Source organism: Oryx dammah, unplaced genomic scaffold (assembly GCF_014754425.2).
Source record: "Oryx dammah isolate SB20612 unplaced genomic scaffold, SCBI_Odam_1.1 HiC_scaffold_8, whole genome shotgun sequence".
Taxonomy (NCBI): Eukaryota; Metazoa; Chordata; class Mammalia; order Artiodactyla; family Bovidae; genus Oryx; species Oryx dammah.
In genome coordinates this window covers 50,017,930-50,038,471 of record NW_024070192.1, presented here as the reverse complement: position 1 = coordinate 50,038,471, position 20,542 = coordinate 50,017,930, and the positions used below count along the sequence as shown (strand labels likewise).

General features: G+C 36.6%; 1 protein-coding gene across 1 annotated transcript in view; it reads right to left on the bottom strand.

Annotated features, from left to right (window-relative positions):
* The window catches only part of BCAS3 (BCAS3 microtubule associated cell migration factor), a 598,439-nt gene that overhangs the window by 374,906 nt on the left and 202,991 nt on the right, over positions 1-20,542 (bottom strand). Inside the window, exon 15 of the mRNA XM_040244470.1 lies at positions 14,667-14,800. Coding sequence (XP_040100404.1) covers positions 14,667-14,800 — 134 coding nt within the window. The remainder of the gene's footprint in view (positions 1-14,666; positions 14,801-20,542) is intronic.

Genomic DNA, 20,542 nt, shown 5'->3' with positions numbered 1-20,542 from the left:
GTGACCATAGAAAATATATACAGATCAATGCATGCAGTTACGTTCATTAAAAAAAGAACTTTTTTACAGAAACAACTGGCTGGCCACAGACCTGATCCAGGTAAAGTTAGTCACTAAATTGTATGACAGTGATCAGACAAGACACTAATATGGAATTTCCAGTATTTTCAAATTAACAAACTGAATTTATTCCTTTTATCTTGAAACCAGTCTAATGGTGACAATTTAAACAAAAATCTCTATTTATTTTTATACTTTAAAAAGATAGCCAAGTAAAATTCAATACTGTTTTAACCACAGTCTCTTGAAAAACAGGCAAGTCACAGGTACATAAGAAAGATTTCTACACTGACTAAATGATAAACTAATTTTCCAGAACATAAAGCAACTGTCAAACAGTATTTAAAAAAATAAACCAGACAACAAAAGTATGGTAATTTAAAGATGCTGATGAGTAGGATTTAACATGAAAAATGCACGTGTGTCTCTATTATATGAATATGAAAAATAGTAGCTAGTATTATAACATGAACTAAGTAAAACTCTTCAAGCAATCCAAGAAGCTAATTTTCAATATATTAAATCTTTGATAAGCCTAAATTCAGCTCAAAATCTTGACTAACATTCCAGAAATATCCTACAAATAAAAGCTATAAGTATTCATCAAAGTACAAGAATCTAGAACCTTTGAAATAAGAAGAAATTTTAGTTTTACACATCAAACAAGTATTTCATTGCAAGACGACTGATATACAAAAATGATCAATACACAGATAAACCCTAAACTGAACCACATGCCCACCCATTTCAATTATTGTGACACATCCCAAATGCCACGTTAATGTTATAATTAAAGAATCTCCTGATTCTTTATGTGAGAAATTTTAACTCCCAGCAAGTCTAGAATTACAAATAGAAAGTCGTTCCTCAAGTTCTTCGCCTACAGTAACTTTCAGCTAAACAACAGAAAAGCAAAAGAAAAGGAAGCAGCAGGCCAAAGAAAAGGGTAAATAGCAGAAGCAAGAGAGAAGAAACACAGCACCAGACGAATTTAATATTGTTCTATCATACACATTAACACAAGCCAGAATCAAATAAATAAAAAAATCTTTAGGCTTATTGAGTAACTTACATTCCATCATCAGTGGGACTAAACCATGTTATCTAAAACCTTTTTCCAAAACACTTATAATCAAGACAACTTCTTGGTCTTGTCAAGGAAAAGAAGTTTCCTTCTTTTAAGAATACTTCTGAAATGAGGTGGTGGTAACAAACAATATCAAGGCAAGAAGACAGAATCTCGCTAAAAGCTTATTTAGAAAACTGCTGTTAGAGAAGTAATTCTGCTCTATGACCTTAAAGACACATCAGGATACATAAATGAGCAGAGACGAGTTGCTGAAGACATCAGCAGTCAAGAAACTAGGGAAAGTTTAATCTTTTAAATAACGTTACAGAGGATAACAAGTCGCCTATCCACAAAATGCAAAATGATGTAACTCTCCATATTATCAAACAAGTTGGGTGGTTTTTCACATTTGTTAAAAATAAGAGATGGGGAACCCTCATTAGGACACTCATTATCATCAGTTTTGAGCTTTTAAATAAGCAAATGTCAGCATGTTTAACAAGATATAAATGAGAAATACACAGTGCTTAATTGTTCTGCAAATTTCTATTAGTTAATAATTTATTGCTCTTTAAATGCATTATTTGGCATATTTAAACATCTCACACTTGCTTCTTATTGTAATGATGCAAAATTTAGCTATGAGAAACCAATTAGGCCTGTAGAACACTACATTTTTCTTAAAACTTAGTACAGCTATATTTCAGTAATTCTAATTTATACAAACATTTTTTCAGCAATCTAAATCAATTTCATTGATTTATTCACCCAAACAATATTTGGGGCAACAAAAATCTAATATAGCAGACATATACGGAATAATTATGTCCAACATTTTATTAAAACAAAACCACAAGAATATATTCATTCACAGAACAGGCTGAATTCAAATTACATAAAAAACAACAGTATTTGAGCACTGGAATTAAGTGTTATTACATTTAGGAATCTAAGACACAGTAATCAGCATCACACAAGGCTCTAAATTTATGCCACCAATTTACTCCATGGTTTCAATTAACCAGTAACAGCAGTTTAAAATTTTAGGGTTATTTTAACATCCTAAAATCTAAAGTAGATATTCCCTAACTTTAGTGTGCTAAGAAGCACCTAGATTATCTAGAAGAAATACAGATCTTTGATGCCACATTCAGAATTACAATTCAGGAGGTGTTAGGAAGTCTTGGGGGAGACACGATCAAGAAATCTGCAGTTTTTGAACACTCAGATAAGGACTCTGCAACTGACCTTAAGTCTCTAATATGGAGCTAGAAAAATTAATTAACTGACCAGGAATCGCAGCCCTGTAGCCCCATACCAAACCTTAGAAATCATGTAAAAGATACTTTTTTAAAAAATTAAGTAAAAGCAATGATTTCCTAAGGTGTGAGTGGGGCAGTAGATTGACTGAAAAGGGCCAGGGGAAACTTTCTGAGATGATGAAAGTGCACGATACTTTTGATTTATGGTTATACAGATGTAACTAGTGGATGGCACATGGAACACCCAACCTCCTGCCTTCACAACCTCACCTGCCACCACTACAGATGCCTCCTATGCACTGCCCACAGCCTCTCTTACAGCAGGCGCTGACACAGTTATGATCAGCCAGACAAAAGCAGGATGCTGCTGCAGTATTCTGGGAAAGTATCCACTTTCCTCATAAAAGGAATTAACATCACTGAAGCTGTCCTTACTGTGTGAATTCATCTTACTGCTTTGAATTCAGAAACGATGCCTAGCGGAGTGACAATTACAAAGTGATCACAAGAAAAAGAAAGTCACTGAGACATTGTACTAAAACCAGCGGCAGCCTTCTTGTAAGGTGAGAAATAAACCCTGTGTTTTTATTTCTGTAGCCAAATATATGCCTAAGGATTCAATTACCAATTCCCTTTCCAACTCCCTTTTAAAAAGAAAGAAAACCTGAAAGCAGAGAGTACTCAGATAAAATATCTCAAATCCCAGGGTACTTACTATCCTTCAGAAGCCTGTTAAGAATGGCAATCAAACCATAAAGACAAGTCCCATATCACAAACACTAACTGGTCAAGGTCCAAGCCATCAGATGAGGTTATGTTTAACGAAAACAAAGGAAAACATTTAAAATAAGCTATGTGCCCAAGAATGACTATATAACATTAATTAATATACAATATATTAATATGGGCTTCCCTGGTGGCTCAGTGATAAAGAATCTGCCTGCCAATGCAGGAGACCCAGGTTCAATCCCTGGGTTGGGAAGATCCCCTGGAGAAGGAAATGGCAGCCCACTCCAGTATTCTTGCCTGGAGAATCCCATGGACAGAGGAGCTTGGTGAGCTACAGTCCATGGGGGTCCCAAAAAAGTTGGACACAACTTAGCTACTACTAAAAACAACATAGATATTCCCAACCCAACAGTTCAATGATTTCTCTTTCAAAATTGATAAACACACTTTCATTTAAAATGGTCTAACTGACAAAGCAACAAGGTTAAAAGCAATAAGCTGGTGTGAGAATAAGTTGCTTAAATGGAGATGTGGTTAAGACAGATAATCCATACATAGCGTCTAACTCATCTGCCTACTCCCTCCCCATATCGATTCTTCAGATTCATTTATGTAGTCAATAACATATTCAGGGGAAGCCTTTTAAAGCTAGGTGCTAAAAATTTGAAAATGAGCTAAAATAAGTAGCACACTGAAGTCTTGGGCATCTATGTCAGAGAAATGAAAACTCTGTTCACATAACATATTCATAACAATGAAAACTGTAAATAGTTCAGGTGAATGTTTAAACAAACTGTGGAAGTTAGGTTACTTACAAAAGGGTAACATGAGGGGACTGTTCAGTATCTTGACAGCAGTGGAGGACACACAAACCAGCACATGTGATTAAAATATATACACTTCCACACACACACACACATGAGCACAAGCACATCAGGTGAAACCTGGAGGCCAGTACATTGCACCAGTGTCGGTATACTGGTTGTCACATACTCTAGTTTTGCAAAATGGCAGCACTGGGATTAACTGCGTAAAACGTACATGGGATCTCTTAGTACAATTTCTTGTAAGTGCACATGAATCTACGATTATTTCAATAAAAATCGAAACAAACAAAACGCGGGTGTGACACCTTGGGAACACCACGGTGCCAGCAGCGCCACTGGAGCCGACTCCCGCTGAAGGTTGAACTTGAGTGGAGACGAGGATGAGGGGTGGCCCCAGCACGCCGAGGACTACAGTGTGAACCATGGCAGTGCTAGGAGTGGGGACAGAAAGGAAGGGGCTGCTGTGCCTGGATCCTCCCTGGACGCTGCTGAGCAGCACCGCTGCTCATCCAGAAATAACTGGCATGAACGCTTTTGGCCAAATGAGGAAAAAAGGCTAACACTCGTGGCTGCTCCCATCGTATCTGCAGGCTGGCCTCCCCCGCCACCAAGACAGGGGATAATGAGATCACCTGGCAGCTGTCACTGGAAAAACGGGCATGAGCACTTTAAACACATTAGTCCATGTCCTCGTGTAAGGGGAGACAGCCCATACCCTCGTGGAAGCAGAAAACACCCCAGAACAAAGCGTAAGCACAGTTCAGAGAACTAACGTGACCTTGTGCATGCATGTGTGCGTGCTCAATCGTGTCCAACTCTGTGCGACCCCATGGACTGTAGCCCACCAGACTCCACTGTCCATGGGATTCTCCAGGCAAGAACACTGGAGTGGGTCACAATTTCCTTCTTGAGAATATCTTCCAAAAGTAAGGCTGAACCCGCGTCTCCTGCATTGGCAGGCAGATTCTTCACCGCTGAGCCACAGCGGGGTGTACTATTGTAGTTTATGTTCATGAATACAACTAGTGGCAGTTTCTGCCTTGTGGCAGAAAGCGAAGAAGAACTAAAGATGAAAGTGAAGAGGAGAGTGAAAAGGTTAGCTTAAAACTCAACATTCAGAAAACTAAGATCATAGCATCTGCTCTCATCACTTTGAGGCAAATAGATGGGAACACAGTGACAGACTTTATTTGGGGGGGCTCAAAAATCACTGTAGATGGTGACTGCAGTCATGAAATTAAAACATGCTTGCTCCTTGGAAGAAAAGTTATGACCAACCTAGACAGCATATTAAAAAGCAGAGACATTACTTTGCCAACAAAGGTCTGTCTAGTCAAAGCTATGGTTTTTCGAGTAGTCATGGATGGATGTGAGAGTTGGACTATAAAGAAAGCTGAGCAGCAAAGAATTGATGCTTCTGAACTGTGGTGTTGGAGAAGACTCTTGAGAATCTCTTGGACTGCAAGGAGATCCAACCTGTCTACCCTAAAGAAGATCAGTCCTGAGTGTTCATTGGAAGGACTGATGCTGAAGCTGAAACTCCAATACTTTGGCCACCTGATACGAAGAACTGACCCATTTGAAAAGACCCTGATGCTGGGAAAGATTGAAGGAGGGAGGAGAAAGGGACGACAGAGGATGAGATGGTTGGATGGCAACACCGACTCAATGGACATGAATCTGAGGGAACTCCAGGACTTGGTGATGAACAGGGAGGCCACGGGGTGCTGCAGTCCACGGGGTCAGAAAGAGTCAGACATGACTGAGTGACTGAACTGAACAACTAGTATTAATGGCTTAATTGATTGTACTTACATGCTTCTATGTGTCGGGGAGTATCCTCTGCCATGAAGACTGAAGCCCATAGCAGCTCACCTACTAGGCTTTCCGTTTCTTCCCATGTTATGTAACAGACACATCAGAATCCAAGGAAAAAGTGAAGGTGGAGACTTAATGGCTGCTAAAGCATGCAGAGGTGTTATCCCAGTACAACATCGCCACCTGCCTGAGCCAGCATCCAAGCACACTCCCTCTTTTAGATGGCAGCTACTAACCTGCTTCTGGGTTCTCGACACTGAACAACTGACTCACGGAGCGTTGTGATTTTTTCCAGACCCGTACTGGGACAAGTCAATTCCAATCCAATGATGAGCATGGTGGAAGGTTCCAAGAGGGATTGCTAGTCAAGTGGGAAGGGTATACTCCAGAATGTGTTCCAGAACACCCCCAGGAGCACCTTGTTTTTACAACTACTTTATCACCTACTCTACTGCCTGAAGCAATGCCAGTGGTTCAATAAGCCCTTGAATCACAGAGTTTCCTTTGAATGCCTGACTCACTGATGTTTGGCTAAGATGAATAGTGATGGTATCCACAAGCCCAGAGCAGCTGCACAGCACCAACAAAAACTGGGATAGACAAACGTAAGGATCAATCAGCACAGCAGGATAATGGAAAGCTGTCGCCTCTGCTTTAATTGAGGAGTCACTATAACCGTGGGCCAGTGATGCCCATTCATTTTTGTATGGACGTTTTTGTGCTACAATGACAGGTATGACAAAGAACATATAGAATGCACAGCTATTTTACTTTCTGGCTTTTTAAAGATGTTTGTGGATCCCTGCTTTAGATAATCCCCCTAAGGACTATTAATAGAAATGTTATATTTATAATGAAATGTGGGCATCTGTCAATGGCCTTGCCAATGGTCTGGTGTGCCATGAACGAGATTATATACTGGCAGATTGCAGATGTCCCTCTTTTAGGGCCAGGAGCTGTACAAACACATCATGGTTGGTAACAGAAGAATCCGGGTCACTAAGGCCCAAGGTGCGAGTCAGCCACTGGTGAAGAAGGGTAGAGTCAAGCCGCTCATCATAGCCGCTTTGCCCTGCCCTGCATAGTGATTTCCATCCAAATTCATCAGTAATGCACCTTTGCCCATCTACTGTCCATTGCTTCCTATCATACGAAGTATACAAGATGTCACAATTTAAAAGCATAAATATACTACAGGTGCTGGGGGTTAGCTGTTCTGGACAATATAGTTAACAGGACTGCTCAGAAATTTGCCCTTTTTTCCTTATGTATTTAGTTGTTCAGTCGTGTATGACTCTTTGCGACCCCATGGACTGTAGCCCACCAGGCTCCTCTGTCCATGGGGCTTCTCCAGGCAAGAGTACTGGAGTGGGTTGCCGTGACCTCCTCCAGGGGATATTCCCAATTCAGAGAGCGAACCCAGGTCTCCTGCATTGCAGGCGGATTCTTTACCGTCTGAGCCACATCAAATAGAAAGTGTTATTAAACTTAGCTTTAGGTGCACAGACATTTAAATCTTCCTGATAATTTGACTCTTGAACATTGTGAAATATCTCTGGTAATAGTCTTTTGTCTTAACCTCTTTCTTACTTGATATTAATATAGTCAAATTTTTAATATTCATATGTTTATTATTTGCATGACATACCTTTTGACATGTTTTAACTATCATTATATTAAAGACTCAAAGACAATCTTTAGTAGGTAATTTGTCCCTTTAGTTTAGAGTTCTTTGGGCTGAAATATGTCAGTATTTAGTATATGATTTACATGGTTGAATTTTGATGTACTATTTAATTTTGTTTTCTCTTTATCCTCTCTGTCCTGTGTCTCTGTTCTTCCCTTTCGGCAAAATTACTTTTGAATTAATTAAACATTTTAAAGGAAGTTTTGTATTTTTAGGTACAGTATAAATGAACCTTGGAACAGTATAATTCCATATACCCATTCCCACCCAACCACCAATGGTATTATGCTATAGTTATCATATGTATTACATGTATACAATATAAGCCCCAGAAAATGTATAAATTTCTTACATATAAGAAAGTAAACATTAAATCAACATTAAATTTAAAATGTTAACATTTATATTTTAAATGAATTAAGAAAGGGGGGAAATTCCTCTTTAATGTGAAGCTGATCATTTCTCAGATATTTCATTACTTCCAAAATATCCAAGTTTGCTCTGGTTATCCTTTCTCCCTGCACAACAGTGTGGATTTGCAAAGTTTACTGTTCACTTCATCATTCTTGGACTTCCCTGGTGGCTCAGACTGTAAAGCCTCTGTCTACAATGCAGGACACCCGGGTTCGAGCCCTGGATTGGGAAGATCCCCTGGAGAAGGAAATGGCAATCCACTCCAGTACTATTGCCTACATAATCCCATGGACAGAGGAGCCTGGCAGGCTGCAGTCTATGGGGTCGCAAAGAGTCGGACACGACTGAGCGACTTCACTTCACTTCACTTCATCATTCTTAAATGATACTCTTGCTAGATGGAGAATTTTTTATTACCAGTACTTTTTTCTTTCAGTCCTTTAAACAAGATATTCCACTGCCTTCTGACTTCCATGGTTTCTGATAAGAAGTCAACAGTTTGAAAATGTTTTTTCTCTGTATGTGTTATTTTCCTCTGGCTACTTTCAAGATTTGTTTTGGTTTCCAGAAAATTTACTATGTCATTCTTAAACTTCAGCTTTGTCATATTCAAAATGTGTCTTTCAATAAATCTGCAACGTTTCCCATCTTTATTTCTCCATGTATTTTTTTCTGCCTCATTCTCTCTATACCTTCTCCTACACAGATCAAAAGGAATTTTGCTCCAGGATGGATCATACACAGGGTGACAACTATACCTAATTTGGAAAATTTTGATGAGGAGATGTGAACTTAGTCTGATGACATTTTAAAGAGATTTTACTGTTAAGAACTGATGTTGTAACGTGCTGAGATTTCCAGGGGTATTTGTATGGGGTAAACGTATTTTCTACATGAAATTTTCCTGAATTGGAGGGTTCAGAGAGGGTGGACTGTAATGAAGTAAACAGTGGCTCAAAACAAGACATATCCAGATCCTAATCTGTGGAACCTACGTGCACTACATTATAGTACAAAGAGTGACTATTACCTAATATGACAAAATACGTGATTAATATCTAGATCAGAAGTTATCCTGGATTATCAGTGCTAATATTAAATGGAATCATTTAATTATATTAAATACTTATTTAATGTACCCTTAAAAGATACAAAGATGAGGAGAAGACACAGAGAAGAGAAGGAAGAAATGAGACCACAAAGGTAAATACTGGAGTGGTATCTAGCCACAAGGAAAGAAATGCTGAGTCATCCGAAGTTGGCAAAGGCAAAGAACAGATTCTCTGTTAGAACTCTAGAGGGAATGCAGCCTCGCCAACACCTTGATTTTGGACTTTGGGCTTCCAGAAATGAGAGAAAATAGACTTCTGTTATTTTAAGGCCATTTGGTTTTGTTCTGTTATTTTAAGGTAATTTGCTATGACAACCACAGGAAAGAAATGTGCAGTAAATTTGTATACAATGTGAATTTTATGTTATGGACTCCCCATAACTGAAGTTGCTGGGTGGTATGGCAAGCTCATGTGAAGATTTTCAGAAACTGCCAAACTATCTTCCAGAGTAGCCGTACCACTGTACATTCCCAACAGAACTGTGTGCAAGAGCCAGCTCCTCCACTCATTCACTTGTTGAGAGTTCCCTTAAAATGTGGTGTAGATACCAGACAACTTGAGTCTAACTCAAAGGGTTTCTCCTGTGTTTTCTTCTAAAAGCTTTACAATCATAGATTTTATATATTTAAATCTATGGTCTAGTATGAGTTCATTTTTGTATATGGAATGAGACATGGGCTAACACTCATTTTTCACACATAAATACCCAGTCAGTCCATTACCACTGTTGAAAAGACTAACTTGTCTTCATTTTGCACCTTTGTCAAAAATCAATTGTACACATGTATGGAAATGTGCCTGTTACTATACCTTTATTAAGTCTAATTACTAGGTAATGCTCCAACTTTTTCTGTTTCAATATTATTTTGCCCAGTATAAGTACTATGCAGTTGTATATAAAATTGAGAAATAGCTTATTAATTTTTATCAAAAATGTTTAATACTGCTGGGATTTTAATGGAGATGGCACTGAATATACAAATCAGTTTGGAGAGAAATTATATTCTAACAATATTATGTACTGCAGCCCAAGAATATGGTTTAACTCTTTATTTAATCAGATCTTTACTCTCAGTGATGTTTTACAGTTTTAGAATACAGTCCTACATGTGATGTGCTCATTGTTTTTAAATTTAACAATTTTGTTTTAAATTGACAATTGTTTGTTTCTAGTATATGGTACCCAGAAGTCTTGTTAAAATCACCCATTAGTTCTAACTTTTTTGTGGTATTCATTAGATTTTCTGTATGTCATCTTTAATGTAATTTTACTTCTTCCAACTGGTATGATGGTGGTTCTTCCCATGGTTGCAGATTTCTCAGCAGATCTCAAGGGTTTTTTCTTTGTAGCTTTCATCTCTCTGATACTCAGACCTGAGAACTCCATGATCTTGGTCTTCCTAGACTCACCAATATCTCATCACCAAAGGAGTCTAGACTCCATTTGGGTCCCCCTTTCCTGTACCATAGGCTTTTTCCTGAACTGACCATCACAAAGAATCCACCTGCCAACCCAGGAGACACAAGAGATGTGGGTTCAATTCCTAGGTAGGGAAGATCCCCTGAAGAAGAAAATGGCAACCCACTCCAGTACTCTTGCCTGGGAAATGCCATGGACAGAGGAGCTTGGCAGGCTACATACAGTCCATGGCATTGCAAAGAGTCGGACACAAATGAGCATGCACACACAGGTACTTTCCTCCTTGAGAATTAAACATATTAATCATACCATTTTGCAGGATTGCTCTGATAAAATAGAAGTAACATGTTTCTAATATGCAGAGGTTTCTAAAGCAAGTGTACCATATATAAAAATTAGCATGTTAAATACAAAAACTACTAGTGTCAGCTTCAGTAAGACTTTACAGAAGTATATTTTTAAATACCGTAACGTTTTACTACATATGACTTTACTGATGAAAACTAAGAATATTTTGCTAACTACACATGTACTTTATGAGGAAAATTACTGTCAGATGCAGAGGATATCCCAAGTCATAGATCATAAAACAACTTAAGTCAACATAATTAGATCCACATATTTGATCCTTTTTTCCTTGCATGATTAAAGTTTCCTCAGAGTTCTTGGAAGATTCCAGAGTGACATGATTTTAAAATACTCAAAGACAGACAGATTACTTGCCATACAGATTTCATCATCAGTGTTAAATTTTATATATCATGTCAAAATCATTTCAGTATACATTTATAAAAATTAATTTTATGGTTATCAATTGTGTTTCCTTAGATCTTGATGTTTAAGGTTTAAAATTTTCCAATCTCCTAAATTATAGGGTGTGACATAGAACAACACAATTTTAATAATGCCTATCTGGTTTTCCTACCTGTTAAACAGGAATACCATTGGCATTAGCAAATATTACACCTACAAACATTTGTCCATGTGCAGCACACTGTTTTACGGATGAGAGACCCCAAAAAGTTTAAGCAAGATCTCTGTTCTCGTGTTAGAAATCGAATGACAAATAATGTTAATGCAAAAGAGGTATCAAAAATGGATGTAAATGTTTCACAAGGTGTCGGTGCTTAAAATGTTCAAATTACTGGAGGAGGAGCATATCAGTAAGTAGGGAGGACAGGACAGGGATTAAAAAACAATAAAGAAATAAAATGTGGGGCTTTCCTGGTGGCTCAGTGGTAAAGAAGCAGCCGGCTAATGCAGGAGACACAGTTTGGATCTCTGATTGGGAAAATCTCACAAGCCATGGAACAACTAAGCCCATGCACCACAACTACTGAGCCTGGGAGCTGCAATTTCTGAGGCCACGCGCTGCAACTCCTGAAGCCTGCATGCCATGGAGCCCGTGCTCTGCAACAAGAAAAGCCTCCGCAAAGAGAAGCACACACACCACAACTAGAGCAGCCCCCGCGTGCCACAACTGGAGAGAAGCCCACACAGCAGTGAAGACCCCGCCAAAGATAAACAGATAACATTACTTGTTAAAAAATTAAAAGAAATGAAATGTGCCCTGTATGGTACAACACAGGGAATATAGCCAGTATTGTTTGGTAACTATAAATGGAATATAACCGTCAAAAACTGTGAATCACTATGCTGTACACCTGCAACTTATATTGTACATCAACTATACATCAATGAAAAAAGTCTTCTCAAAGAAGTAACATGTGCCTAGCAGCACATTTTATACTGAAATAGGAAATCTTTACTAAAATGCTCATCTAATTGAAAACTTCCATACGAAAGCAGTAACAGCAAATGGTTATTAAACAGGAGAAAGCAACTTCATTGTGCCAGAAAGTAAGGACAGTGTCAAAGAATAATGTACACATTATAAGCTAATAGATATCAAAGATGTCAAGCTAATAGATGTCAAACTAACAGGCTCTAACTGGCCAAATCCGGGCTGTTCTGAGTACTAAAATAAATTTTGAATGAATATAACTCATTTAACGAAGAATCTATTCAACCAAATGATATATGTAAATAAAAGTAATAAAAAGTTTGATGAGGAATGGGATATTTATATAGTTTTAAGTGACTTTTCCTAGCCCACTATCCACTCAGGCCACAGCACAAAGACAGCAGACTAAAAATGTCCTTCTCCCAGTCTTCCCCTGAAAGCAGTATATTTGCATACTTTAAAAGCTGCTGTCTGAGGGCTCAGCTTCCAATCAGTCTGCATCTAGGTGCTGAGATCCACACCACATCAACAAAATGAAAAATAAAAATCATACGACCATCCCAATAGAAACAGAAAAAGCATCTGACAAAAATTCAACAACCATTTATGATAAAAACTCATTAAAGTGGGTACAGAGGGAATATATTTCAACATACATTTCAATATATTTCAACATAATAAAGGTCATATATGACAAGTCCACACCTAACATTATACTCAATGGTGAGGAGCTGAAAGCACTTTCATAAAAGCCAAAAGCATTTACAATTGCATCAAAAAGAATAAAATACATAGGAAAATTTAACCAAGGAAGTGAAAGACCTGTGCACTCAAAACCATAAGATATTGATGAAAGAAACTGAAGAAGACACAAATAAATGAAAAAACATTCCATACTCATGAATTAAAAGAACCAATACTGTTAAAATGTCCACACTATTGAAAGCAATCTACAGATTCAATGCAATCTCCATCAAAATTCAAATGGCATTTTCACAGAATTAGAAAACAATCCTAAAATTTGTAGGAACCACAAAACACCCCAATAACAAAAGCAATCATAATCAAGAAGTACAAAGTTGGAAGCATCATGCTTCCCGATGTCAAACTGTACCACAAAGCTAAAGTAAGTCAAAACAGCATGGTAGAAAGTTTAAAAATAAGAGGTACTATTAACAAAGAAAAGACCACAATTATTACTTTTAATTACACATTGTTTTCGAGTTCCAAACTAATGCAATAACAAAAATGAAACTGAAAACAGTCAAAAATTAGCATAATACTTGTCAGAAAGTATGTTCTATATAAGGGCTTCCCTGATAGCTCAGTTGGTAAAGAATCCACCTGCAATGCAGGAGACCCCAGTTTTATTCCCTGGGTCGGGAAGATTCCCTGGAGAAGGGATAGGCTACCCACTCCAGTGTCCTTGGGCTTCCCTTGTGGCTCAGCTAGTAAAGAATCTGCCCACAATGCAGTTGAGAAGATTCCCTGGAGAAGGGAAAGGCTACCCACTCCAGTATTCTGGCCTGGAGAATTCCATGGACAGTCCATGGCGTCGCAAAGAGTCAGACACAACTAAGCGACTTTCACTTTCACATTCTACATATAAAATACAAGAAAAATTTTTCTGAAAAAGTATTGGATCTCAAAATAGAGTACGGCAAAGCAGGAAAACATAAATCTAATACAAAACAATATATAACCTACTATACCTCAGCAATAATAATTTTAAAATGTAATAATTCCTAGATGTAAAAATTCTATAATTAATGATGCAAATTCTAACTGTATTAAAATGTAATTTCAATGTAATTCAAATTAAAAACTTCAAAATATTCTTTATATAACCTCAAAATAGTTTTATATAACTCAATATTCTTTATATTACCCCATAACTAAAATGCATTTCAATGAGAAAATGCTCAATAGCTGAAAATGTTTTCAAAAATGAACAATAAGTCTGTTATAAAACAGTAAAGTGAGTAAAACAGCATAATGTTGGTGAAAGGTACTGCTTTATTTTCACTTTCTATTAGAGGAATTTCTTAAAACATACTAAGTCTAAAGACTGCTATAATGAACCACCAACATCAACATCACCTAGCTTTAACGATCATTAACACTTTGCATATTGTTTTCAACTTATGTCTTAGTTTATTTCGTTCTGCCAGAACATTCAAAAGCAAACCAGACATATCATATCATTTCACCAATAACTACTTCAGCATGATTGCAGAATATATGCCTAATAGACTGGACTTGAAGAAAACAAACAAAAAAATGGTTTGGGGACAAGAAGAGAAGGATAAATTGAACTTCTGTTTTATCAACGTTCATTGTTCACCTACTGCTTATATTATTAACTGGGTCAAAATAAGATAAAGTTCTTAATTATCTGACCCAGTCTAAAAAACAGTATGAACTCACCAACATTAACGTTAAGCTCCAGTATGATATAAATAACCTCTGGATTAGATGTTATATTACACAAAGAAAACACCTTCTGAAAAAATATACAACTTACTTTGGCTTCAGTTTCTCCCCTGTGAAGAGTATATAAATGATGGACAGCACTTTGTGATGAGGACCAAGGATGAGTCAAAATTTGGAAGACGTGGAAGTCATGGCCAAGAGTATCTGTTGTGACTAGAAGCATTCCTGAAGGACACACCAAAAAAAGGTAAAAATAAACACCATTAGGTATGTGGATAAAATATTTTCACAAGGCATTCATCATACTTTAATATACTATTGAAGGGGAAAAGTGACCAAATATATAAGAACTTCCTACAATTAAAAATTAAAACACAGGATTTTTTTTTTCCCATGGGAATATAAAACCTTAAGGTCACATCAGTATTCAAGTATAGTGACATACTTACATGTCAAGGTTTTATGATGTTCTCATACAACTAGTAGAGAAAAGTTTACAATGCTGGAATCACAGAGTTCACAAACATTTTAAAATAGCAAATCTGATCACAAAGAATGTGAAAGACTTTCCTCCACGGAATTAAAACCCACTTTCACTTTTTCCATTTCTCAAAACCTGAATTCTAAGTTCCAATTTGAGTACTATTACAACTAATAATACCCTACTCAATTCACTAGTTTAAAACTTTTCTCCACTCTGCCTATTTATTTAAATTCCCTACTGACTTTCACAAAGCAAATTTTGATGAGATGTCATAGCTAAGAATTATGCACCTAACACAAGGTCACAAAAATTTTGGTTTCCTGTTCATTTTCACAGTTTTATATTTTACATTTAGGTCTTTCATCAATTTTGTGTTAATTTTTGTAGAAAGTGTGAGGTATTAGAAATTATCTTTTTTGGAAATGATGTTCAATTGTCTCAGCAGGATTTCTTGAAGAGACTAATCTTTATTCATTAAATTGTTTATCTTTTATTCTACATTCAATGTCAACATGCCAAAGACTGACTGGCCATATTAGGGTGAGTGTTTTTCTGGAAGTCCTATTCCATTCCATTGATATCTGTGTCTATCATTCACTAATATCACACTTTCTTAACTTACTATAGCTTGGAAATCACATACAGCAAGTCTTTGTTTTCTGACCTTTTCCAAGATTGATTTAGCTATCCCAATTCCTTTGCCTTTCCAAACACAGATTCAGCTTTTCGATATCTATATAATGGGGATAATGAACATCTTAACAATAATGAGTCATCTGATCTATGAACATCGCATATTTCTTGATATGTCTTGCTTTTTCTCTTTTAAGCATATCGCTTATTTTTCCTTAGTGCTACTATCAATGGTACTCTATTTCAATTACCAAATTTTCCTCGGCAGTATAGAGAGATGTAACTGCTATTTATATAAATATTTGTATGCAAGGAGATCCAACCAGTCTATTCTAAAGGAAATCAGTCCTAAATATTCATCGGAAGGAATGATGCTGAAGCTGAAACTCCAGCACTTTGGCCACCTGATGTGAACTAACTCACTAGAAAAGACCCTGATGCTGGGAAAGATTGAAGGCAGGATGAGAAGGGGATGACAGAGGATGAAATGGTTAGATGGCATCACTGACTCAATGGACATGAGCATGAGTAAGCTCTGCGAGTTGGTGATGGACAGGGAGGCCTGGCGTGCTGCAGTCCATGGGGTCGCAAAGAGTCAGACACAACTGAGCAACTGAACTGAACTGTATGCATACCTACATACTCTACAAATTCTAGGAGCTTTTATGTAGATTACATGGAATTTTCTTTCTAAACATATAGTATATGAATAGACATAGTTTGATTTTTCTCCTTTCCACACTACAAGAACTACATGCCTTTTTTTTCTCTTGACCTGCTATTTTTGCTGAGGTAAACAAAAATGACGAGAGGCAATATTCATGCCTTGTTCCATGTTTCAGAAGAAAATATTCAATCTTTACGCATGATGCTAGTTGTAGATTTTCTGTAAATGCTATGTATCAACTTAAGGATATTATTTTCTCCTTCTAATTTGTTGAGAGTTTTAATAATAAACAGATGTCAAATTTTGTCTAATGCTTTTCTGCACCTATGAGACGATTATGTGGTTTTTCTTCTTTGGTCAATTAGTATGGTGCATTTTAATAATGAAAGGTTATCAAATGTGGAACAATCTTGCATTTCTGGGATAAACTCCACTTTGTCAAAATCCTTTATTACATGCTGCTGCACCGATTTAGCTACTATTTTGTTGTTGTGAATGTGTTCCTGGGGGATACTGGTTTGTAATTTCCTTTTCTAATACTGTGTTTGTCTGTTTCTGGTACTAGGGTAAAGCGGGTTTGGTTGCATAATGTTCCTTTTATCTTATTTCTAGAGGAAATACTTTAATAAATGTCCAGTAGAATTTTCCAGTGAAACTATGTGGGCCTTTTCTGTGTTTGTGTGAAGACTTTCAGATATAGTAATTTAATTTCTCTTTAAATTTTGTTAATATAAAATGTAACAATTTTTATAATGTAAAATATATTGTAATGTTTTTTCTTGGAAGAATTACTCTCTGTAACTCAAGGAAACAGTCTGTAGCGTCTTTAGTAATGTCCAATTTTTCATTCAGGATACTGAAATTTTGTATCCTTTCTCTTTTTTTCTTGGTCAGTCTAGCTAGAACTTCTCAAAGAAACCATTATGGTGTCACTGGTTTTCTCTTTTCCATTTCACTGATTTATCTTCCTTCTTTTGCTATCATGACCATCTATTACTATTCCCTTCATTGCCCTTGCTTTAGTTTTATTTTCTATTTCTTCAAGTTTCTTAAAAGCTGAAGCTTAGATTACTGTGTCAGGAAGATATGTTGTTTAGTTTCCAAATTATTTTCCAGTTATTCATATACTAATTTCAAGTTTAATTCCATTATGATAAGAAATTAAAGTTTGTTTTATATCTCAGAACAACATATCTTGCTAAGTGTTCCATGTACACCTGAACACTTGGTGTATTCTATCAGTGTCAATTAAGTTAACTGATACTGTTATTGGATCTTTAACATCCTTACTTGTTTGCCTACTTTTGTGTTCTATTATTGATTAGAAGTTAACATCTCCAACCATAATTATGGATATTTTTTTCAGTTATATAAGCTCCCTAAATTTGAGCCCTATTTGTTTAGGTTCATACACATTTAGGATTGTTACGACTTCTTGGTGAATCACCTCTGTTATCATAATGTCCCATTTTGACCTTAGTATTTCCCTTATTGTGAAGCCAATTTTCTCTGGTATTAATATCACTACTTCAGCTTTGCTTTGATTGATGTATGCCTGATATATTTTAGATGATGAACCGTGTCATTTATTGAGATCTATAACAATTTATTTAACATTGCCAACCATTCTGTGCATAGGTATCAGCATGAGGTCAATAAATACTGTTGTTATTCATACAATAAATGTCAAAGATTGGACATGTTCTTTTTGTGGACAGTATTTCTTGACTCCTATTTTTTACTTAGTTATAGTAAGTCTGAATTATCACAATTCTACTACTATGTTTTGATTCCACATTCCCACAGCAAAATTATTTCTGCACATGAAAAACAATTCAGTGGAAACATCATTATGACAGGAAATGTGATGCACTTGTATTTATAGCACAAATATATTACTCATTCCCAAACATAAACTTCACTTTCTTTTATTAGCGTATCAATGATTTACTCATAATTAGCATTCACATAGTAGTCCCTATTAGCCAAATCAAGACTCTTATTGTTTTGCATATAAAAGATAATCACAAATAAAAACTTTTCAACATGCTCCTAGTTTTTCAAACTGGTATGCAAAACAACTTCAAATTTTAAGAGAATTAGCCATTGAAAATCTACCAATTATCTTCTTGTATCCTGTCTCAAAACGTTTTCTTCCACTTATTCATGCAAATACAGCTTATATAACTCAGAAATAAGTCCAACTTTTTGACAAAACTTTAAAATAATTTAAAAAAATTTATAGAGAGGAAAGGAGGAAATAGCTAGTGTAGTACTATACCAATAATATGCTTCCTTTGAATTTATAATTTCCTCTTTTGCACACATTCTGCAGGAAGAAATGACAAGCTTTTTTTTTTTTTCTAGAAAACAAGTTAAAAAGCAGATATACATAAAAGGAAAAACATGTACAGAGTAGACTGTGGCTTGAGAACTATTTATGCAGCATCAGAAGACTAAACCAGACTCCAGCCTGGCCATAAACTAAACCCACGCCCCAAATGAGGTGCCAAGCCACAAAAAGCATTTGCGTCATCTGGGAATACAAGGAAAAGAAGGACTTCTAATTATAGGGCCTGGAAGCGGAAGCCTAGAGTGATTAGCTGTTTAGGCGCTGCTGTATGTTTATCTGGAAGCTTCCTTTCCTTCACTCTCAGCCTTAAGTTTGATAGATGAGCGCTAGCATTAGAGGGTAGGGACTAAAGCTGCTGATGGTACATGGCGTTCCCCAAAATCTGAGGTAGCTGAAGACTGAACATTAAGGTTTTTGTGGCCTCATAAGAACATAAGTCTTTTCAACTGGGCGTCAGCTGGTTAGCCCAAAAGGCAAAATTAAAGAGTAGCAAACCTCGACTGGGCATATGCTATAAAATCTTGGAAACTTGAGTAGGGATGTCTTTTCTGCCATATCCTATTTATAACACCTACCTAATTGTATGGTTCTTTATCACATGCACACATATGAACTGGAAGGCAAATTACCAGCTTATTCACACTCTCCTCCAAAAACAGACATAACCACTGATATGTCGGCTCAAATGGAAATCTTTACAGGAATTCAGATTATCATCACTCATAAATAACTGTACATTTTAGTATTAATTATTACAAATTTAATACTTTCTCATCAACAGCTGTAGAGATGAAAATCTAAAAATTATTAAAGTTTGTAATTTACAAACATTCTAACATCTTTATTTAAATAATTACTTTCTTCCTTTCACTTTACATAACATGAAACTGTTACCATTCTGAAGATATCTGGCCATATCCAACGGCCACATCCAAAGGCCATAATCAAGATAGAGAACATGTGAAAAAATTCTCTTCTATTTGCAGTCCATCCCCTCCCCATCATCTGGCCCCGGCAACCACTGATTGACTTTCTGTCATTACAAATTAACGGTGGCATTAATGGTAGAGAATCTGCCTGCCAACACAGGAGACGCAGGTTTGATTCCTGGGTCAGGAAGATCCCCTGGAGGAGGAACTGTGGTGTTGGAGAAGACTCTTCAGAGTCCCTTGGACTGCAAGGAGATCAAACCAGTCCATTCTAAAGAAAATCAACCCTGAATATTCACTGGAAGGACTGACACTGAAGCTCCAATACTTTGACCACCTGATGCGAAGAAATGACTCACTAGAAAAGACCCTGATGCTGGGAAAGACTGAAGGCAGCAGGAGAAGGGGACGACAGAGGATGAGATGGCTGGATGACATCACCAACTCAATGGACATGAGTTTGAGCAAGCTCTGGAGATAGTAAAGGACAGGGAAACCTGCTGTGTCCAGGGGGTCACAAAGAGTCAGACGCAACTGAACTGAGCTGAGGCACATTTAATTTGATAAGAAACTGAGAAAATGTTTTTTCAAGGCGGCGGTATCATTTTACCTTCCCATGAATCCCATAATTTTGCAACATTTGGTGTTGCTGACATTCTTAAATTTAATCACCTCAGTGAGTATTTGGTGGGTTTCTTATGGTTTAAAAATGCTATGCTCCTTGGCGATCAGTGATGCTGGGTGCTAAATAGTTACTTCCATTTTTCCATGACTTTACTGTTCAAATCCTTTTCTTATTTTAAATTGTTTTGTCTTCATTTTATATACATTAAAATTATATTTTATTACATTATAAAAATATAAAAATATGTATATGTGTATATATATATATCAGATATAT